Source organism: Diorhabda carinulata, chromosome 8, assembly GCF_026250575.1.
Source record: "Diorhabda carinulata isolate Delta chromosome 8, icDioCari1.1, whole genome shotgun sequence".
In the NCBI taxonomy this organism is placed as follows: Eukaryota; Metazoa; Arthropoda; class Insecta; order Coleoptera; family Chrysomelidae; genus Diorhabda; species Diorhabda carinulata.
Window position 1 is genome coordinate 5108880 of NC_079467.1, and position 20565 is coordinate 5129444.

The following is a 20565-nucleotide window of genomic DNA, read 5'->3' on the forward strand; positions in this document are numbered from 1 at the left end:
TTTTTTTGTAAACTTAAGGGGTTGCCAATCTCTTTTTCTCTCACCGAAATAACAAAATCAGTCAAAATAGTCAGTCTTAAAAAATACCGAGAAGAATCAGTTTCAATTCAGTCTTTTAAAAACTAAGTCCTGTCTCTCAGTGCAACATCTTAATATTTTTTATAAAATACAAAAATAGGATACTAATAACTAGGTACTATAGTTATATGTAGAAAAAAAAACAATATATAAAGCCTTTAAAAAATCCGAATAAAAATATGTAGCACATAAAATCCAAATTTAAGTTTCAATTTATTTCCTACGACCAAATATTGCTTTTTTACTATCACAAAAGTTTAGAAGAATTTGAAATAATTTCGAAATTGTTATGACTGACTAATTTGAATATGAATTTTTAAAAATTGATTCTAGTTCTTCTAGACTTTCGTAATTAACGACTAGATTTTCTAAACTCACAATTTTCAATTCTATTCGATTTATTGCACAAATTTTTCTTCCTTTTAAGTGCTACAAACATTTTTTCTCTAAGCATATAAGAATGATAAATAAAAATGTATATATATTATATAGTTTTACATATGTCCAAATATAAAAAACCCTTTCACCAATTAAAATATAAACAGGCTTTGATTTTTTTCACGCAAATACGATATTTTGTTTTTTTATTATTATTATTGACCAATGCAAGTTACACATTTGAAATTTTCAAATTTTTATAAACAGATTATATCACAGAGCCAAAAAATTGTATAACGTATTTTAGTCAATAATACTTTCGGCCACTAATGAAACCGTGGAGATACTGTCGTTAAAATTAGATCTGAAAATACTTTTTGATTGATATTTTAGTTTTCACAGCCAATTAGTTGTTAAATACAACTTGTTACTACATGCGATTTATAAGAGATCCGTTAAATATTCTAATACTTTCGAATTTTTTTCAATTGAGATCATCTTCCAATCCAAAGTATTGTTTCTACTTTATAAAAATTGTATATGTAGGGTGAATCAAAAGTGCGATAAAGTTCATGTTTTGAGTAATTGAACATGTGATAAGAAATCGTAATCTACTTATTTGTTTTAATAAACAAATGGTATAATCAGTAGTTTTTGTCATTATAGACGATCATTTTAATGCAAAATGACAAATTATTTCTCATTTTTCTTTCAAATATTCACGGCTCATTAAAGATCAACTTCAGTTTGTTCATTTTTCAATTTATAAACGCTGTGAAATTTTTTTTCGCACATTTCCTGGTAATTTAGTTACTTTATTTCTGTTACAAATTCGACGACTGTCAAGTTCTAAGGAAATCAATAACTTTCTTCTATTTTTTGCATAATTTCGGAAGTTGAATACTATTTTTTCTATTTTAAAGTTTGAACTTTCAAGTCGATTTGTTTTAATTTGGTTTACTATTTACTTGATTATTCTAGTCTGAAACTGATCATGACGCGATAGAATTTGTAATATGTACAAATATATTATTAGTGACTTTTTTATGACAATTGGTGTCCAAAATTCCTTTTTGATTTTGTTTCTAAGTAATTACAAGTGATGTTTAGTCATTTTGACGGTTATTTAATGACTTTATTTCCCAGAATTTCACTACATGTTCATGTGGAATTTGATCACCAAGACTTGGGAATAGAATCTGTATCCAATAGTTTAAATTGATTGGTGGACAGCATATAGACACAGATCCACAATCTATATTTGACTACTATATATTTATATTCATAATTTCGTTGAAATTGATTGATAAACATCCAGTATGAATCAAAATATTCAACTAAACCTAAATAAATGGAATCTGGTATGATGAATTTTTCGCTGCGTGTTGCATATTTTTTACACCAAATTTCTTTTACTTTTGGAGAAAAATTTTTAAAAGATTATTACGTTTTAAAGTGATTCAAACAATAGATTACAAAAAATACAGGGTTTTGTTTGAAGATTTATGCCATATCCATCAAGTTAACAGGACGTTAAGTTTTGAAATGTATTACGACAATTTACAATGAGAAATATTTATATAATGAAGCAACAACTGATTCTAAGGGTTTCTTGAGACCAACTAAATCCATGCAAAGTAAAAAAAAGGTAAATCTTCATTAAACCAATGCAAGTTGTTATACATATGCTGAAAAGAAGTCGGAATACCATGATTATCCACAATAACGTCCTGATTTGGCATCTATTTCTTTTATTTTATTCCTGTATACAGCAAATTACTTGGATGATGATTTTCTGTACTGACTCACGCGCTTGATGTATTCTAAACGTATATTTTGAAGATATATCAAGAGAATATTTAAAAAAACAACAAAACTGAATTTGATCTTTATAATTGGGCCATAAATTTACATACCGCAGATATAAAGCGAACCATTTCCCAATAATTCTCTATAAGCTTTAAATAGTATCTTGTAATGACGAAGTTTGATATTGGATATTATTTTCCTACTAATTTGTCATAAGAGTTTTGCTCATCTGGTGTAACTGTATGGAGGAGCTTCACTGCACTATTGGGACACATTTGCATATTATTTAATATAATATACCTTTTGGTACAAATTCCTTCATACACATAAGAAAAGAGATTACGAATTATTTTCAATTTCTTTCGTACAAAAAGTTGAATGTGGATGTGAAACATAGATTTTGCTCCTCAAATTTTTGCACATTCAACAATAAAGTCCTTATACTAAATTTGTGTCTTTCACAAAATAAATCAAGTTTTTTTTTATTAAACTACTAATATATATGAAATTTTTTTAAAATCAAAATTAGATCTAGTAAATTGCTCCAATCACAATTGTTTTTAAAGTAATAATTTGAACAATAAACTTTTTGAAAATTCTCTATATACAGTATCTCCATTGTTTTTAATTACGAATATGAGCGATTTATACTAATCTTATATGTTCTTTAAACGCTAGAGATCATATTTTAACATTTATCTATTAGAAAAGAACACGTGTTGTGATTAAACTGATTTTATTGGGCATATAATCAATTACTTATATGTTACTTCAAAATCACTATTAAGCTGAATAATCACAGAAAATCTAAATTTGTTATGAAGAGCATAATAAGAGATTTCCTTTGCGTCATATAATTTCGTATATTGTTACTAGTACTCGATTTTCCATTATTTTATCACTTAGATATGAATAATAATCGGCCATTATATGAAAGTTAAACAAGTTAGGTGGTGACGAATCTTTTAATCTATTTTTCGACCCTATTTTATCATTTTCAATCAAATAGTTGATTCATCGAACTACAAATTACATACGCAATAAAAGAAACCAAAATTTCAAATCAAATAGTTAAAAAATGGGGGAGTTCAAGGTAAACTACAACGACAGCCAACAAGTGGATAAATGAACTATTTCACCTCCTGAATTTTTAATGTAAGTTACTTTGAAGTTTACGAAATATATTTGTCGGAATCATCCCCTGGGTAAGTGCGAAAAAACTCAATTGATTTCACATAAAAATTGTCCTTTTTCGCTATTACTAATATTTACAGAGTTCAATAGCTAGAGCTAAGAATATGATAAGAATTTATAACTAAAAAAGAGTGAGTAATTGTAAAGTTATTAATTTTTATTTCAGAAAAGAATTTTCTCTCATTATTTTCTGAATCATATAATAAAATTCTAAGAAGCAATTGAACTTTTCATTACCCTTTAATTCCCAAGCATGTATAAATTAATCGTAAAATGAAATTCTGAAGGGGCTAGAAATGAATCATTTGTAGCACCGGTATCGTGAACATTCTGCTTTCCTAGATCTGTCTGTTATCGTGGAAAACTGTTGCAATCACTTCGACACGAGAACACAGCATGGAATAAACGCATGCGTCGTTACGATCTTCTAAAAAATGAAGCCCACGTCGTTAGCAGTCAAGGGGATGCTCACCATCTATTTCAAAGTCCAAGGTTAAATACTCATCGAATTCCCCAAGTATAGAAAAACCATGAACACGCATTTACATGTCTTCAAGGTCACACAAAGTGTACTGACCAAGTTCAAGTGGGAGTAGCTTGAGAATCCGTCCTACAGCACAGGCATGTTGCCATGTGATTTCCATTTGTTTTATTGCTACGTTAATTCGGACAATGAACTGAAAGACACACTAGAAGACTGTTTTCACCTTCACAAGGCTGTTGATTCCTTGAACATTGGGATAGTTATGTCTAGACTTTTCGTGATTACTTTTGCATAAAGACTTATACGTTAAATCCACGGTGTCGTTTGGTACCTTTTCTGTGGAACACCTCTCCTATATAGCTTGATAGATTTTTCTCAACTCTTTTGTTCAACAATGAACAATTTAAAAATTATCTACATGAAAGGGACAATACCTGTTATACTTTTAACATTGTATACGTTTGAGAAAAAACATCGTAAAGATATTTACCATGATTCCAAGTAAAAAGGAAAACTAAGAAAAACGAACAAACCCCTCAAACTTGGAAAAAAGAGTAGTTTCTGGTAAACAGATGATCAAAAACTATAACAGAAGCTGACGCTGCAATATTGGGGAGTAGTACCACCGCTAGTTCAAGCAACTTGGTGTCGAAAATTCCATGAAAAACCATTAGTATGTGATAAAACTTGATGATATATGATACAATAATAGTTTTCCTGGTTACCTAATTGTATAAGACATGAATGGACCAACAGACTCTTAAAGAAGAACGAACAACCCGGTTTTTTTCTGTAGTGTAGAAACATGCTCCTATAACAAATAATTTCGGAAGGAGTACTTCGGAATTTCTATAACGCTAGTTCCAAAAAGTGTTTAGATCTTTCTTACAGGGCATACTTGATGAGTTTAGGTCTAGATGAAACTGATGAGTGAAGATTCTATGGTACGAGGGATTAACAGATTAGCTAAGAAGAAAAAACAACCCGGTTTTTTTCTGTGGTATAGAAAAAAGCTCCTTTGATAAAGAAAGGAGCACTTCGGAATTTCTATATCGCTAGGTGCAAGGAGTGTTTAAATCTTTCTTACAAGGCACAAGCGCACTTGATGAGTTAAGATCAGAAGTCAGTTATAACTTTGTTATGAATGATTGAAAAAAATGTACATATTTTTTTCAACAACCTCTAGCCATCCTAAGTCTGTAGATAGATAATAGTGAAGAAAGTACACCATTTTATTGTAAAAACGTAGGTCTGCAACTTTGAAATGAGTTTAACCATTTTCTCAAAGGTAGAGAAACTTTTCATCAATTTTTTCTCACCCCTACCCGGAGATGCCAAAAAATCTATTTCGAACACTCCAAAGTAACTTATATTGAAAATTCAGCAACTTACCCCAGAATTTGAAGACCATTTTGCTTGGAATTTATACCACCAGTTAGAACATTAGAAAAATTTAGTAAGATGCTTGATTTGGCCATTGGAGAAAAAATTCAAGCACATAGATTGTATTTAGTTGATATTTTTTGGTGTACTCATTTTTGCGTTTACATATATTTTTCGAACTATATTTGGTACTTTTTAGGTCACATGTATTAGTGTTTAGATAACATATTTGGTAAGAGTATGAGAGGCTACCCCACGGCGATCATCATCATCACGACAAATCGATTTATCATATTATATGCGGAAATATTTACTTCCGGAAATACCGGAGATAGTGGCCATTCAGATTCGAACTATGAATAACTTTTTCGATAGATCTCATCAAGATCTATCTGTGTATGGAAAGTCCTGATGATTTATGCGTGCGCAGAAGAGTTTCTGTGAAAAAAGTATGCAAACGCATCATTATTATCAAAAAAGCTCGTCGCTCTAGGAAGCATAATTCATACAGATGGCTGGCTAGCCTATCGATGCCTTAGCAATGAAGGTTACACTCGTGAGTGGGTCAATCACAAAGAAAGATTTGTTTCTGATAGCGAAGTTCATACCCAAAGAATTGAAGCCAGCTGGAGACCTCTGAGAGCATGTATCTTCAGATAATTGATATGACTGAATCATATAATATACATGGCGACGAGAATGTCGTAAATCTGAACGTGAAAGCTATAGATTTAAGTCCAATTAAATTATTTGGTTGAGGAAAATTATTTTTGTTTAAAAATTACTGAATTTTCATTTTATCTATTGATTTTTCGCGAAAAAAGTGCATTTGCATACTTTTTTCACAGACACTCTTCTGTGCATGTGTCAATCATCATGACTTTTCATACACAGATGAGATGATGAGACCTAACGAACAAAGTTATCCATGGTTCGATATCTGTTAGCCTTCCTGAGATAATGGCCATGATGATCGTCGTGGGGTGGCTTATCATACTTGTGCAACATATTTTTAGAACCCTCAACATTTTCATAAATTGAAAAACGCATTTTGTAATATTCGTTAGGAAGCTGCGTGTTAATTGTCCTTAAAACTTTGTTTTCATAAATTTAAATTTTAAAGTATAGTTAACTATAAAATAATTGGATTTTGAATGAATTATCGACATCATCAGCGAATCTATGTTATGAAGATACAACACAAGCTGAGTTTTGTAACGTATATAATAATAAATACCGTTATAGACCTATTGAATGAAATATGAAAATGTCTAAATAAAAATTAAGTATAAGATAATCAATATGAACTGGATTTGTTCGGAGAAATGTCAGAAGTTTACTTTAACAAGGCTAATAATGTTTTGCAATCACCTTGAGAATACAACAGAAATGTATATGTCTGTTTCATTGATTTCCAGAAGACCTTTGATAAAGTCCAACGCGATAAACCTATAGAGAATTTAACAACTATTAATTTAGATCCAAGCGATATACGATTAATCAAAATATATAAACATCGCAAGAGTATTAATCAATAACTTACGATTCGCCGATGATATTGCTGTAGTGGTTGGGAGAGAAGAAGAACAAATTTTATTGGAGAGAATTAACCGAGAATGGTAAAATGTAGGACTCACTTAAAATATTGAAAATACTGAATATATGACTATAAGTAAGAACAAAAATATTAATATTAACCCCATTTCATCCATCACAATGAATGGAAAACAAATAGAATGGGTGCAAAAATATTAGTATCTTGGTTCAGTCATAAACACTCAAATGGATCCAGATGAAGAAATCAAGATCAGAATTGGAATGGCTCGAAAGGCATTTGCCAAGTACTCCTTAATGTTTGCAAACAGAAATCTAAACCTCCACGTCAGAATAGGATTCTTGGAATGTTATGTGTGGTCAGTACTGCTGTACGGAGTGGAAACTTGGATCTTGAAAGATCAAATGATCAGAAAACTATAGGCATTTGAGATGTGGCTCTTAAGATGCATCCTGAAGATACCCTGGACTGACAGAATCACTAACGACGAAGTACTAAGATACAGATAAGATTATTAAAATAAGAAAAACATCTTACATAGGACACGTCTTAAACAACGACAAATATCTAGTGTTACAGAACATAATGCAGGGCAAAGTAGAAAGAAAAGCATCAGCAGAAAGAAGAAATTTTGGCTCCGTAACATAAAAGTATGGACAAATCTCAGCCGTCGGAGAATTGCTTCATGTTGCGAGGGACAGAGACACATTTAAAAACGTGGTCGCCAAATTTGCAATGAGAAAACGGCACGGGAAGAAGAAAAATCACCTTGTATATTGTTAAGAAGCAAATGATATTGAAATTCTAGGATTTAATCTAATGGTTTGTGAGTTTATTTAATAATTTCCATATTTTCATAACTAACAATAGTATGTATGAATGATATTTTTTTTCGTGATAATTTGTCTTGATTTGATTGATCTTTTCACAGTAAATAAGTTGAAAATAACAGGTGAAAAGAGAACTAAAATCAAGACAAATCATTAAAACATAACATCCTGACACTTTTTATGTTACTACTACCAATAATAAGGAAATAAGTACACCAAAAAATCCGTAGGAGCTGAATCTATGTGATTTTTCTCTCAATCTGGAGGTTTGTAACTGAACGATTCTGATTGATGCATATCATGTATATAACTAGCTTTTACTTTTGAACTGAAAAAAATTCATTTGAATAACATAATGACATAAATAGAATTGTCGTAAAATATAGATAGATCCAGAAGATTTTAGTTACAATTAAATTTCGATTAATTTGCAATGGGATAGCAAAAAGTGGACGTGAATTTCATTTTGTTTAATCGATATCGATGCCGATTATGACGCTTGGGAAATAAGCTTTAGTGATAATTCTAATTTTTTCCATACCAATATAAATTCTTTATGAATTTTGAAAACTTAAGTGAAAAATAATGCATAGGAGGAGAAGATCTCCCTGTATTTAAGGTTTTGCGTATTTTTATTGTTAAATTATGATCTCCGTGGAATAATTAACGACTGCTTGACAAAATAGGCTAGACGATGTTTTTGAAAAGTCTACGTTCACCTAGGATTATGGGGTATGAATAGATATTTCCCTCATTTCAATTAGTATACATAGAGTTATCCTTTTAAATGGACCTCTATTAGTCCACGAATTAAACTACTCTAGAAAATTTATATTGATAATGATAGAAATCATCTTAAAAATTATTTAGAAAAAAAAACTTACTGTGAAATTTTTATTTAGAGAATCTTTTTCAATACGCAGTTTGATTCGAAAAATCTGGAACTAGACTATTTGTAATTTAGTAAATAAAATCGTTGTTTTGACATTTTTTCACCAATTTTGAAATTGAGGTCCAAAAAAATGATTTTATATCAACCAAATCTATAGTAAAATTAGTTCAGACTCTACAGCAAAAAATATTAGTTCTCAGCTTTAAACTTTTAGAAGAATAATTTTTCTTGTTTAAGTTATTTTGAAATCTTGTCTAAGAGCTCAGGAACTATATAAAAAACACTCTAAAATAATTTCTATGAACTTGTACACAAGACCTGAACAATTTATTCAGATTCAGGTTAGGCTTAATTTTTAATTTGAATCCTCAATTCATACCCCAACAAATATTATATGTATTATTATCTTTAACAAGCAATAATCTTCGGGAAAAATGGAACAAAAAGCAATAAGTAAACTATAGAGATAACATGATTGGCTGACAAAGAAATCTGATATTTTTTTTCTAAAAGATTTCAATTGAATTGGATATTCAAAAGTAACTTCTAAGGCTTAAGATAATGTTAAATAAGAATATTTTAGAAAGAATCGTGGTTTCTTAATTTAACACGTGAATATGATTATGAAATTATCGGAAAATTGTAATTCAATATACAACTTCTTATCGACAAAGTTTCTATCTGAAAAATGATAATTTATTTGTTTAGGGTATTTCTTAACTGGACACGCTGTTTAATAATGTACTTACTTTTTAGTGTTTTCTTTTTATATATTTCTATCATTCAAGATTACAAAAATTATTATTCTCTGTATTAAAATTCTCAAAATTAATTTGCTATCTCTTTAGATTTAAGAAAAGTATGGCTAAAACATCGTCTAGTCTAAAATAGAAACTAAAAATCATCATAGCGGGGGCTTAACAGGCGGATTATTAATATGAATGTCTTTCTGCCTCCTATGATAAATGCTTCTGTGGTTATTCAGCGAATTTAAAGTTCGAAACACTTTCCGGCAAAGACCGCAGACTGCACTATTCAACGGCTGCAGGTGCTGTTGCTCCTTATGCCGTTTGAGGGTAAGTTTGGTGCTGAGTAGCTTGCCGCAAACGTCACATCGGTGGCTGGCGTTCAAAGGGAGGGGGAAACTGAGACGACGTTCGGCTGTTGATTCCCGAGAGCAACCGAGAACAAGAGACAAGAACCCATTAGGCCCCCGCTTTTATTATCTTTTTATTACTTATGTTTATGTAAATGTAGGTCAAGCTAGTCTTAAGTATGGTTTTGTATTAAAAATAGGTACGTTCATACGTCGAAAGAAGGCAAATCAGTTGAAAAGTAACCCTCTATCTTATCTTGTTAATTTGGAATGGATATTTGATATCGAATAAGTAAAGCGTCGCTTCATTTATTCGAATTCTTATCATCAAACTGAATTCACACTTTCATCGAATTCATCGAAACCAAATAATAATCACCACAAGGTATAATACAGTATATGGGGGCAGAAAATGATGTAGATGAATAGATGCGGCTAAGTCTGTATTTTTAAGCAGATATGAAAGTTTAAAGTGGCAACTATAAGTTGAAATAATCATTTGTGATAGAACTTTGGATCCAAATTAGGAAAATACGCTTAACAATCAATTATAACAGTTATTTGATTAATAAATGTTTTGGACGCAAATTTGAGTTGATTTCAATTAGTCCATGTTCGAATGCTAAGTGAATTCAGAGTGAGTTTTATGTATGGAACCCCTCATATATCTGTATATAAATGATGTTTTGTAAAAAGATAGATATTGTAATAGTATTTACATTGCGTTCAGATTTTTGTTATCTCAAACAGATCACATCTAAAGTGAAAGACCAACGAGACCAAGAGAAACGGATACACTCATACATGATTACTGGAAGATCTAAGTTCAGATCCTACAAATAACCGTAAATATTTGAGTCAACCAAAAATTTTTTTCGCTCTTAACTCATCTAATAGTAAAACACAGTTATGAGAACTTCTATTTCTTCCCATGGAAGACACGTATTCCGTTCTGTAATCAAGGATTAAACAGAACCATGCAAAAACTTGGGCAGACATGCAGGTTTGCACAGATCAGTAATCTTGGCACACGTGCTCCGATTTATCTATGCTATAGTTTATTAATGAATTTTTTTTCTGAACTTTTCCTTATATGTTTTCTCATGTTTCTACTTAGATCAATTAATGAATTTAGTCTTTATTGTTTTTGATATAAAGATTTGTCTTTAGATATTGGACAAGTTAGTTCAAGAAACAGCTGAACATAAGGTGGTCTATTTATAGTAACATAGTTTGTTGTGTTTCCAGGAAAACGATGTAAATACAACCAGAATATCGAGCATATTATGAAACCCTCAAGGTAAAAGTAACACAAAGCATTTTCCGAGATAACAGAGGAGTTATTTATCTGTATGAAATCCAATCTACTTGGTTACACTCCACTTCATAAAGATTTCTCGTTTATTCTGTTTGAGATGCGAAGTTTTTTAATTTTACAATTGTACAAAATGCTTGTTGTAGAAAATTACCTTGCCTCTGATCCGTTTAAATTTTCTATCACAAATACAGTATCGATAACAAGTAAATTCAAATCAAGAGAAGTTATAATTATAGCTAGTGAAAAGTTTGCGTGAGATAAACAACGGTTTTTGATGAATATTGTATGTAACAGAACAAATATAAATGAATGTAAAATGAAACAATAATGTATGAATGAATGTACCTTGAACTAAGGAACCTCTTTTGTTGTCTATAATATTCGAATAAAGGAAAATAATCGTGTGAATCACGGCAAGACGAATATCTAGAACTAATTTACCTTCTTTCTACTATTTTATATCCCTCTGAAAATAATTTAGCATATATAAAATCTTCAAGCTTTTGTACAATAAGCAATATAGATAATATTTTTGTATATGTATAGATGTATATATATATATATATATATAAATTAGTTTCACAATATGTGACTTCTTATTAATAAAAGAGACCTGAAAAATGGACAGACAGTACGAGAGAAAAAAATGGATGAAAAATGCTGAATATAAAGGTAATGATCATATTTTGGCACCACATTTCGTGAGTTTTTTAAATTATTCAGTCAATTGAATAAAAAAAGTGGAAATTTCTTTTATTTAAATGTCTCAAATAAATATGAAAAAGTTTTGAATGGATAATATAGTTTCCCACAAATTTCTTAATATTCCACGAGGTGGAACAACAAATTTGAAATGTTTATTGAAAATATAAGAAATTAAGGGAATTCAAATCCCTACATTTTTGTTTGTAATTGTTCTGATATCTTTTCATATTATTAACTATTTCTTACCCCCCAAATAAAATTCAGTATTTTTCAACTATAACTTTTGAAATGTATGCTTATATTGGAAATAAACTAGGATTTGGATGATGATTCAAATCTTCATTTTATGTACTTAATATTGCACTTACCACACAGAATGTCAACATATAAAATTAACTGACAGGTAGGAACAATTTTGTGAAATTTAAAATAATATGATGTCTTTTGATTATCATTGTATTGAATGAAAAGATATCTGAACGTTTGATAAGCGACTAGACTATTTATCTATTCACGCTGGACGTTGATTCTGAAATAACCAAAATTACTCATCTAAAAAAATGCTATAAAAGACAAGATTAAATCTTTTATGAGAAATGATGTCTCTAATGTATAGAGGAAAAGTTTATTTTTTTTCTTACTCTATAATTTAGTAGTTCAGGTTCAAAAACTATTTATTACACGTTATGAATCATTCTGTATCCACTTTTACTTGATTAGCATCAACAGCTTTCCAATATTTGTAGTGCAGAGTGAGTTTTATGTATAGAACCTCTCATATATCTAGGTAACGTCTTTATAAATTTTTATAAATTATGTTTACCAAGAGTTTTGTAAAAAGATAGATATTGTAATAGTATTAACATTGTAATACATAATACATATATGTATGTATACATATATAATACATAATATTTGTTTCACATCCGAAGTTTTGTTACATCAAGACTTTTTTCACCTGTTTTTATTAATAATAATTTCATTAAAAATTAATTACCCTTTATCAGTTTTCATAGATCATTACCTTTTTATTGAATCATTTCTCAGCATCTCGTGAAATAATTTCAAAAAATATGAATTGAATATTAAAATAAATATTATCTCTCAAATAATGATAGAATCAAAATCAGTCTTCTTGACTCTCCAAAGTTAGCAAAGATTTGCTAAAAATAATTTTTAATTATTTAAATTTGGAATTAGGAACTTTTTGTTAAAAGAAATCATCTGTTGTGTTAGTAAATGAAGATAACATTCAATTATTTTTGGGGCACCAATTACTTATTTTTCTATTAGAGAAATGGGACGATGAAAAATTAAAGAAGATAAAAGTCTGTCACTGCAACAAACATAGAGAATGGTCGTATTCAGTGGACAAACCGTTCTGAAACTGTTGTTGAACCCTAGCGGAATCGTTTGGTGGAAATACGCTACAAACTCAACAAGTTATGGAGCGGAACTCAAACGTGAGAAAAGTGAACAAAAACTGAGACAGAACCAGATCAGAGATTTGTTAAATCAACTGTATTCTGTGCGCTGCGTCCGCTCAATTCGACCAATGAGAACCTTCTAGAGATCAGAGAAATATTATTGACATTGGTGTGGAATTAAAAATGTGACGTTAATCACATTGGATATCTCATTTTTTGGAAAAAGTCTGAAAGTTCAATAGATTTTTATTCTGCATTTGATTTAACAGGAATCAAGTTTACACCTGTACCTGAATAAGTTTTTATATATAACGTTTTATAGATAATCACTATTTTGGGATGTAGGTTGACTTGCGGCACAGCTTAACGATAGACGAAATATCCTGTTAATGTGTAAAGTTTTCCGAAAAAATTGTAAGCTGCCCTACAGGCTTCTAATTTTTTTTAGTAAGATATCTACATTAGACACATTTTTTGTATCGATTTCATATTGATCCATCTCATGGTTCATCCGCAAAACAAAAAAATGGCCCAGTATGGGATGCATATTTCGATACCGATAATATAATATTTGTTCAAAGTGCCTAAAATACACAGATTGGTCTGGATGTTCTTTTGCATTTATTGTATTCAATTCTAGTGCAATGTTCATTTCTTTTGTTTACAGTAAACCTTGATCTTCAATATCCTTTACATAAACTAATCACATAAGCGTAAATCCGGTGATCGAGATGGCAATCTTACCAGGGAGTTAGCTCCCTTACTTATACATTTATTATTAAAATAATCATGTAGTTGGTTCAGTAGAGTTGCGAGAGAGTTTACACAATTATTATTGAATGATTTAAATCTCTTATTTCCACGACGATTTCTTTTAATTCGTGCAAAAATCCTATGATTTAGAACGGAACTATTAGAAAATCTCTACTATACGCTACTCAACAATTCTTTTCTCGTCACTAGGGCCCTTCAACAACAGTTTATTCATCATAAGAATACGTTATAGACATTTAGATTTCGATATGAATGTATGTATCAACCTTGGCGAGACATCCTGTATACAATCTATGAACGCTTAGTATTATGTGAGAAACAGAGATTTTATTATAAAAAATAGATGAATTCCTACAACTTAAGAAGAATGAATGAAATATATGAAGTAGGGGTAAATTCATGAGATCTGAAGTTATTTTTAAAAAACTAAAGCACTTTCAGTATTCATATTTGATGGTTGTGTAATTTGAAATTCTGGGTAATAACGGGTGGGATTGAATATTAATTTCTGTATAGACAATCCTATCAAATTGATTTGGATATATTTCAGACATTCACCTTTAATATCTATGAAGAAATATAAAAGCCTCATGTCCTGAAAATTCATTCAAAGTGAACATCTTTTGGTGCGAAAAGTTTTCACAATTAGAATTTTTTTGAAAAGAATAATTTAACACAAAAAAGTTTTTTTCACAATTCAAATATGCTTTACGTGAGATAAATAAGTGAAGATAATAATATGAGGGTATCCATTGTTTCTGTTCAACAGAATAAACAAAATAAACCAAAATTGGGTAGGCTTTAAAAAAATTGCTTAGAGCTAAAAATGAGTACTTACCCTACTTATTCATCTCTGCAAAAACGTTATGTAGGATGTATATAAAGTAATAGTTGGAAGATTATACGGTTCTCCAAAATTCCAGAAAAAACCGATGTCAACCATCAAAAATACATTTTTTTTCATATTTTCATATTTGAACGTATTACCAAACATCACAAACAAGTTCCCCTTCATTCTATCCTATTGTGAGTGTTTGACGACATGAAGAAAATTCAAATAAAAAAATTATTGATGATTCTGATAGATTAGGGTGAGAATACAACATAGAAATATAGAAAACACTTAAGCTAACGATATTTGATGATTTTAGGAAACAGCTGTAGTATCAGCAAATCTAAATTATTCAGATTGGAAAATGAAAACAATTCTTACAAATAAAGAAAGCATGAAGCGTATAAGTCAAAAAAGAAGATACGAAGATATTTCAAAGAATTGAGAAGGATTATCAGAGAATAATAACTGTCAACAGGCAGAGGAATGAACATAAAATGTAATGCTGAACCATAAACATGGTGAGGATTATTTTCAAAGTATATTTAAATTGTTAACAAAATGTCATTATTTCAATACAACTACTTTGCTTCCTCCTTCCTCCAGTAATTTTTCTTGTTTTAAGCTCGCTCTAGACGGTCCTAAAGTACCTCCTACTACAAACGGATATGATTCAAGTGACTACCAATAATATGGATAACGTTATTCGATTCCTTGGATCATTCGCTTTATTTTTAACCTTGTGATTTCATAGATTTTAAGTGATTGGGTCAATTTGGTATGTTTCCAAAAAAACGACACATATCGTTACTCCATTCCACCATGATAAAAAATTCGAAACGACTTTATACTATGCAGCAGTTAATAGAAAAGTCAGAACGCGCTAAAATGTGGTAGATTGCCTCGCCTTACCTCTTTCGACCCTTGTTCGAAAAAATAACAAAAAGCGGAATGACAGCGAGGCGAGGGCAGTGCAGCCTCCACACTCTCGAACTCGAATTTCCTCATGCAGCCTCGTGGAGAAGCTGGATTGGGCTTTTTATGTAAATAGCAGCTTGAAGAGAATTTATCACAGATCCTTATCTCCTACAGGAAAGCATAACTATACATTCTGTTCTCTATACGAGAATGGTTCCAGAAGTTCCTGACCTAGAGATGGCGCTAGTTACTAATACCACTGTATTAGAAAATATACAATTTATACAGCATATGTTTCAAGTTTGAAGACGCCACAGTCTTAAGTGTTTGGCAGCCATCAATAGTGAACGTTTTCAGTGAAGGTATTAACGTAAAAAATTGATCATCTAAGCTGAGCAGGATTCTACTCTGCGTGTGACTGCTCATTCGTTATGAATAGTAAAATATTGGGTAGCAGTGTTTAAGCGAGGTCGTATGACCTGCAGTTTCATAAAAATGGATGAAACGTGGGTCTATCACTTCACACAATGAACTGGAAAGGGAGAACCGGCAAAGACTGTTCCACCTGCAGGTCATGGTGTCGATTTTTTTGGATGCGCGTGGAATAATTTTCATTGCCTATCTTGAAAAAAGAAAAACTATCAGCGAAGAGTATTATGCGAATATATTTCAATATTTGAGATAAGAAATCAAGTAATAACGGCCGCATTTGGCTCAGAAGAAAGTGTTGGTTCACTAAGCCAATGCACCAGCTCACACATCCGTTGTTGCAATTGCTAAAATTAATGAATTGAAGCTTGCATTGCCACCTCGTGCACTTTATTTGCTATATTCTGACACTTTGCCAACAATGAGAAATTTTTGTTTTTGTTAATTGGACCAGGTACTTCTAGGACTATTATTGTATATATGTTTCAGTAGATGCATTTCTATTTTTCCATTATACAAATTTGAGAAAGATAATAGAAATGGAGGAAGGTAAGGAAATAGAGATACCGAAGATTATCAAAATTTATCTAAGAAGAAACCATGCTGAAAAAGGACTAATTGAAGATAATATGTGTATGGATTACAAAAACAATTTAAATTTATCAGCAATATCGATTCATATGAAAAGAATTTGTAGAAAATTATACGCTCTTAAAGTTCTAGAACAATATGAAGAGAATCGATTATTTGATGGTTGAATTGGAATAAAGTTTTTGCAGAAGCAAGATCAATCGAGATTCTTGATAATTGTGAAAATTTTTAGCTCTATGCTAATTATTGTGAACGATTTCATTCTAATAAATTATTTAAAATAATATGTAAACTTAATAACAAACCTTATTTACAAAAAAATTATTCCGTCCATTTTTCAGTGAATCATAGATAAAAATATATTTAAAACAATAACAACTTACGATTATGGAATAAATAAAAATTGAATTTGGAACATAATGTTTTGTACGTTTGTACGTTATTACATGCAGTGATCAAAGGCTATAAATATATACATTTTTTGAAAACATATTGAAATAATAAGAAAAAATTTGTATTCGAAGAAAAAAAAACTATTGTTTTCTAATTGTATAGTATATATTCAAAACCTCCACTGGCCTATTTGTGACATTAAAAATAATAAAATGAATTTTTGTCCCCTCTAAAATGAACAATTAAACAACCAAATAAAAACCAATCAATTCCTCTGAACCCTTTTTGGGCGACCACTAGCATCTCTCAAAGATAAAAAGAATGTGGTGTAATCATCTCTTCAGTTTTAACATTCTTTACATTTCTATGGTATATGCTCTTGTGATTTCTTAGAGAATTAAGGCTGCTGTAAACTCTCTTGCAAATGTTGCAGACTGGTTCTCTGGAAGGGCGCATATGAACGTTCTGAATATGCCTCTTGAGTCTCGTAAGGGAACTGAGGCTTTTGTTGCATGGTGGACAGCGAAAGTCGTCCAGACCTGACGGCAGAAGAAGCCTCATTAGCCCCTCTCAGCCGCTTCTTTTTTTGGAAAGCTATGTACACGCGATCCCTATTTGGTCTCTCTTGTTTTTTTTTTCAACTATTCTTTTCCATTATTCACACCACGAGAGATTTCTATGATTTTTTGGAATTAGCAGCACATCTACAGATCTTAATCTGGATTCTAGCATATTTTTGTAAAAAAACTATCCCCATATATTTTTTTTGGTTCAAAATAGAATAGATAAAATCAACTTTACCATAATATCTTATGCTTTAGTTGAAGGTTTCATAGACAAAAAATTTTAAAAACCATAACTTCGCTTTGAAGATTTAGAGAATTACAAAAGACTGGACTCTCTATTTATGTAGTAAATTGAATCCTTTTCAAACGATTCTAGGCTGTGATCTATAAGAAATAAAATTTGACGAATTTGATCTAGATATTAGAGTCATCCGTTACATTTAAGGTTTTGTCTGTCCTATCTAATCTTCTTGTTGAATTTTTTGTGTAATAAATAATAAATCTATTAATTTTTTTGAAGAAATCTCTCGTGCTGCGTTTTGGCTTTTTGCTGTTGAACTTGAGATAATTTCAAAAATGCTATATATTCAATGAAAGAACTTTAATGATACCTTTTAACAAGTTTTGATCAAATTTATTGTTATTGAAGCATATTGAAATATCTTATTAGGTTTTTGATCAATCTGAAATCTTGAAATTGCACTAGAGTTTATTAATTTTTATCAATCTATAGATCGTTAATTTGTTAGATATATTTCTAAAACTGTACAATATTGTACTACTTTTGGCAAGTTATTTGTCATGTAGTCCATTAGAATAAAAATCAAATTAACATATGAAAAGCGAACCTGCATTTTAAATATAAATTGATGCTAGCATATCTTTGAAGGATGGATTAATAAATCCAATTTGGGGGTAAAAAATGATAAAAAAATTCCAAAAACAATAGAGAAAAAGATAGTTTGGAAACATCAAATCGAGATATTTACAGTAAACAATTGAAAGTTATTGTTCAGTCTTGAATGTATGAAAAAATATAAAAAAATAAGATATGTGGAAATTAAATAAATTTTCCATTTATCAAGTAGTCACGAAAGGGATTGAGGTGGATCAATCATAGAACTGAAAAATGTGTAAAGAAAACATGAAATCAGTTGACAAAGCTACTCAAGATTTTATACGTAGGACAATTTAGTTTATATAAGAAAAAAAAGGTTATGACTATAGAAGTAATACAGCAAAAGGTAGTAGATCATCCAAAATACAATTATACCAGTTTAGAAAAAATGCGTCAAGTTTTGTCAGCATGTGGTTTTAATCACAAAAAACTGAATAAACGGATGGCAATAAGCGAACCGCTAAGGGTCGTTCGATGGCGACAAGATTATTTGCGTCAGATAAAAGACTACCGAAGTTCTAATAGACAAATAATTTATCTAAATGAAACATGGTTTGACAGTCACAATGTAGTGTGGTTTTTTCACGTGTATAAATTGCGTGCAGGGCACTCGCAGATAACGTGGTCGGCGATTTCGTCCTCCTCCATTCATCAACGGCACTACGGATCGTACGTGAAGTCCAAAGTGTGCAGATGGCATCTTAGATGGCAGTGTCCGGTTAGAAGTTCGATCGCTAGTTTATTTGGAGCAGTTGTTTGGTGTGAGACGCACGATATGGGCCTTCGCTTGTCTTCCGTCTGTCAGGTGTCTCTACACATCTCTGCCAAGCCCGCTTTGTGAGTAGACCGTTAAGAGATGTGGTGGCCGATCCTAGTCTAGCGAGTGAGCTCGCTTCGTAATTGCCTTTGTTTCCCGAGTGACCGGGCTACCAAACGAGATGGTTCTTGCAGCCATCACCACTGTAGGCCTCTTTTGCAGACCAGCAGTAGCCAAGAGCACACCTTTTCAGCCGTTATAGCTTGTATGGCAGTTCTACTATCAAAGCAAATTGAGATTACTTTGTTCCTGTGGTGTCGATTGAGTATCGCGAGTCCGCATGCCATTACAGCGAATTCCTCGGCTTGGAAGACGGCGGCGTGATCCCCATCGTGATCCGATCGTGCAGTCTATTCTTTTCAAGGCTGCAGGACGCGTGTCGGTTTGAATTTGTGATAATATTTTTGAATTTTTGGAATGTTTGTTTTTTATTACTAAATTGGCAATAATGTCGGGTATAAAACCGGAAGAGCTTATTGAAGAAGTGAGGAAGAATCCAGTACTGTATGACCAGACAAGGAGCAGTACCGATTACAAAGACATGATCTGGAAAAAAGTGGCGAAGGAATCAAATGTCAAAAGTACAGTACAGATGAAATATTATCCTTACTTTTTACATCCAAGTAGACGCATACACAATATTCGATGGTAAGAATATTTTTTTTTTGCCAAAAGGTGTCTAGAAGTGATTGCTTATCTTAAATAAGTGTCTTGCTTAGACAAAGTTTCTTGGTGTTTAAGTTCCAACAAGTTAAACACCGCCTTCGACATTCTAAAATATTGGTAAAATTTTGTCTGTCATCCAACAGATGAGGTAAAAGTGTAGAATATTCTCCTTCTACGGATCTTGTTTCCCAAGCAGAATGTACCCAAAATCTGCGTTTTCCTCTGTTCTCTATGAAATCTTTCCGGTTTACTTTATCTTCCTCTTCTAAACAAAGTGCCACCATGGCTAAATCGCAGTTGCTAAAATTTTTTACCATTTTGCGCACAGAACCTTTTGCCAATTCAATTCAATTGAGACTGGCGAATGTATCGAGCCGGAGCTGGAAATTGGAAAGAACTCGGAAGCGTGTATTCACATGTGTATGTGTATTCACCCTTTCGGCCATTAAGTATACCATGAAATAAATTTTAAATAATGGAACTACAGATTGGTGTCAATATTCTGTATCACATATTTTAATTCTTTTAATTC

At 31.2% G+C, this 20565-nt stretch overlaps 1 protein-coding gene across 4 annotated transcripts in view; it reads right to left on the bottom strand.

Moving 5' to 3' along the window:
- LOC130897042 (broad-complex core protein isoforms 1/2/3/4/5) overlaps nucleotides 1–20565 on the bottom strand; it is a 90158-nt gene that overhangs the window by 15260 nt on the left and 54333 nt on the right. Inside the window, exon 7 of one of the 4 annotated variants that reach the window (XM_057805538.1) lies at nucleotides 17272–17625. The exons of the other annotated variants lie outside the window; for them this stretch is intronic. Within the exon in view, the coding sequence (XP_057661521.1) occupies nucleotides 17393–17625 (233 nt within the window). The 3' untranslated portion in view covers nucleotides 17272–17392. Of the gene's footprint in view, nucleotides 1–17271; nucleotides 17626–20565 lie in introns of those variants that run through there. 4 annotated transcript variants of the gene reach the window in all.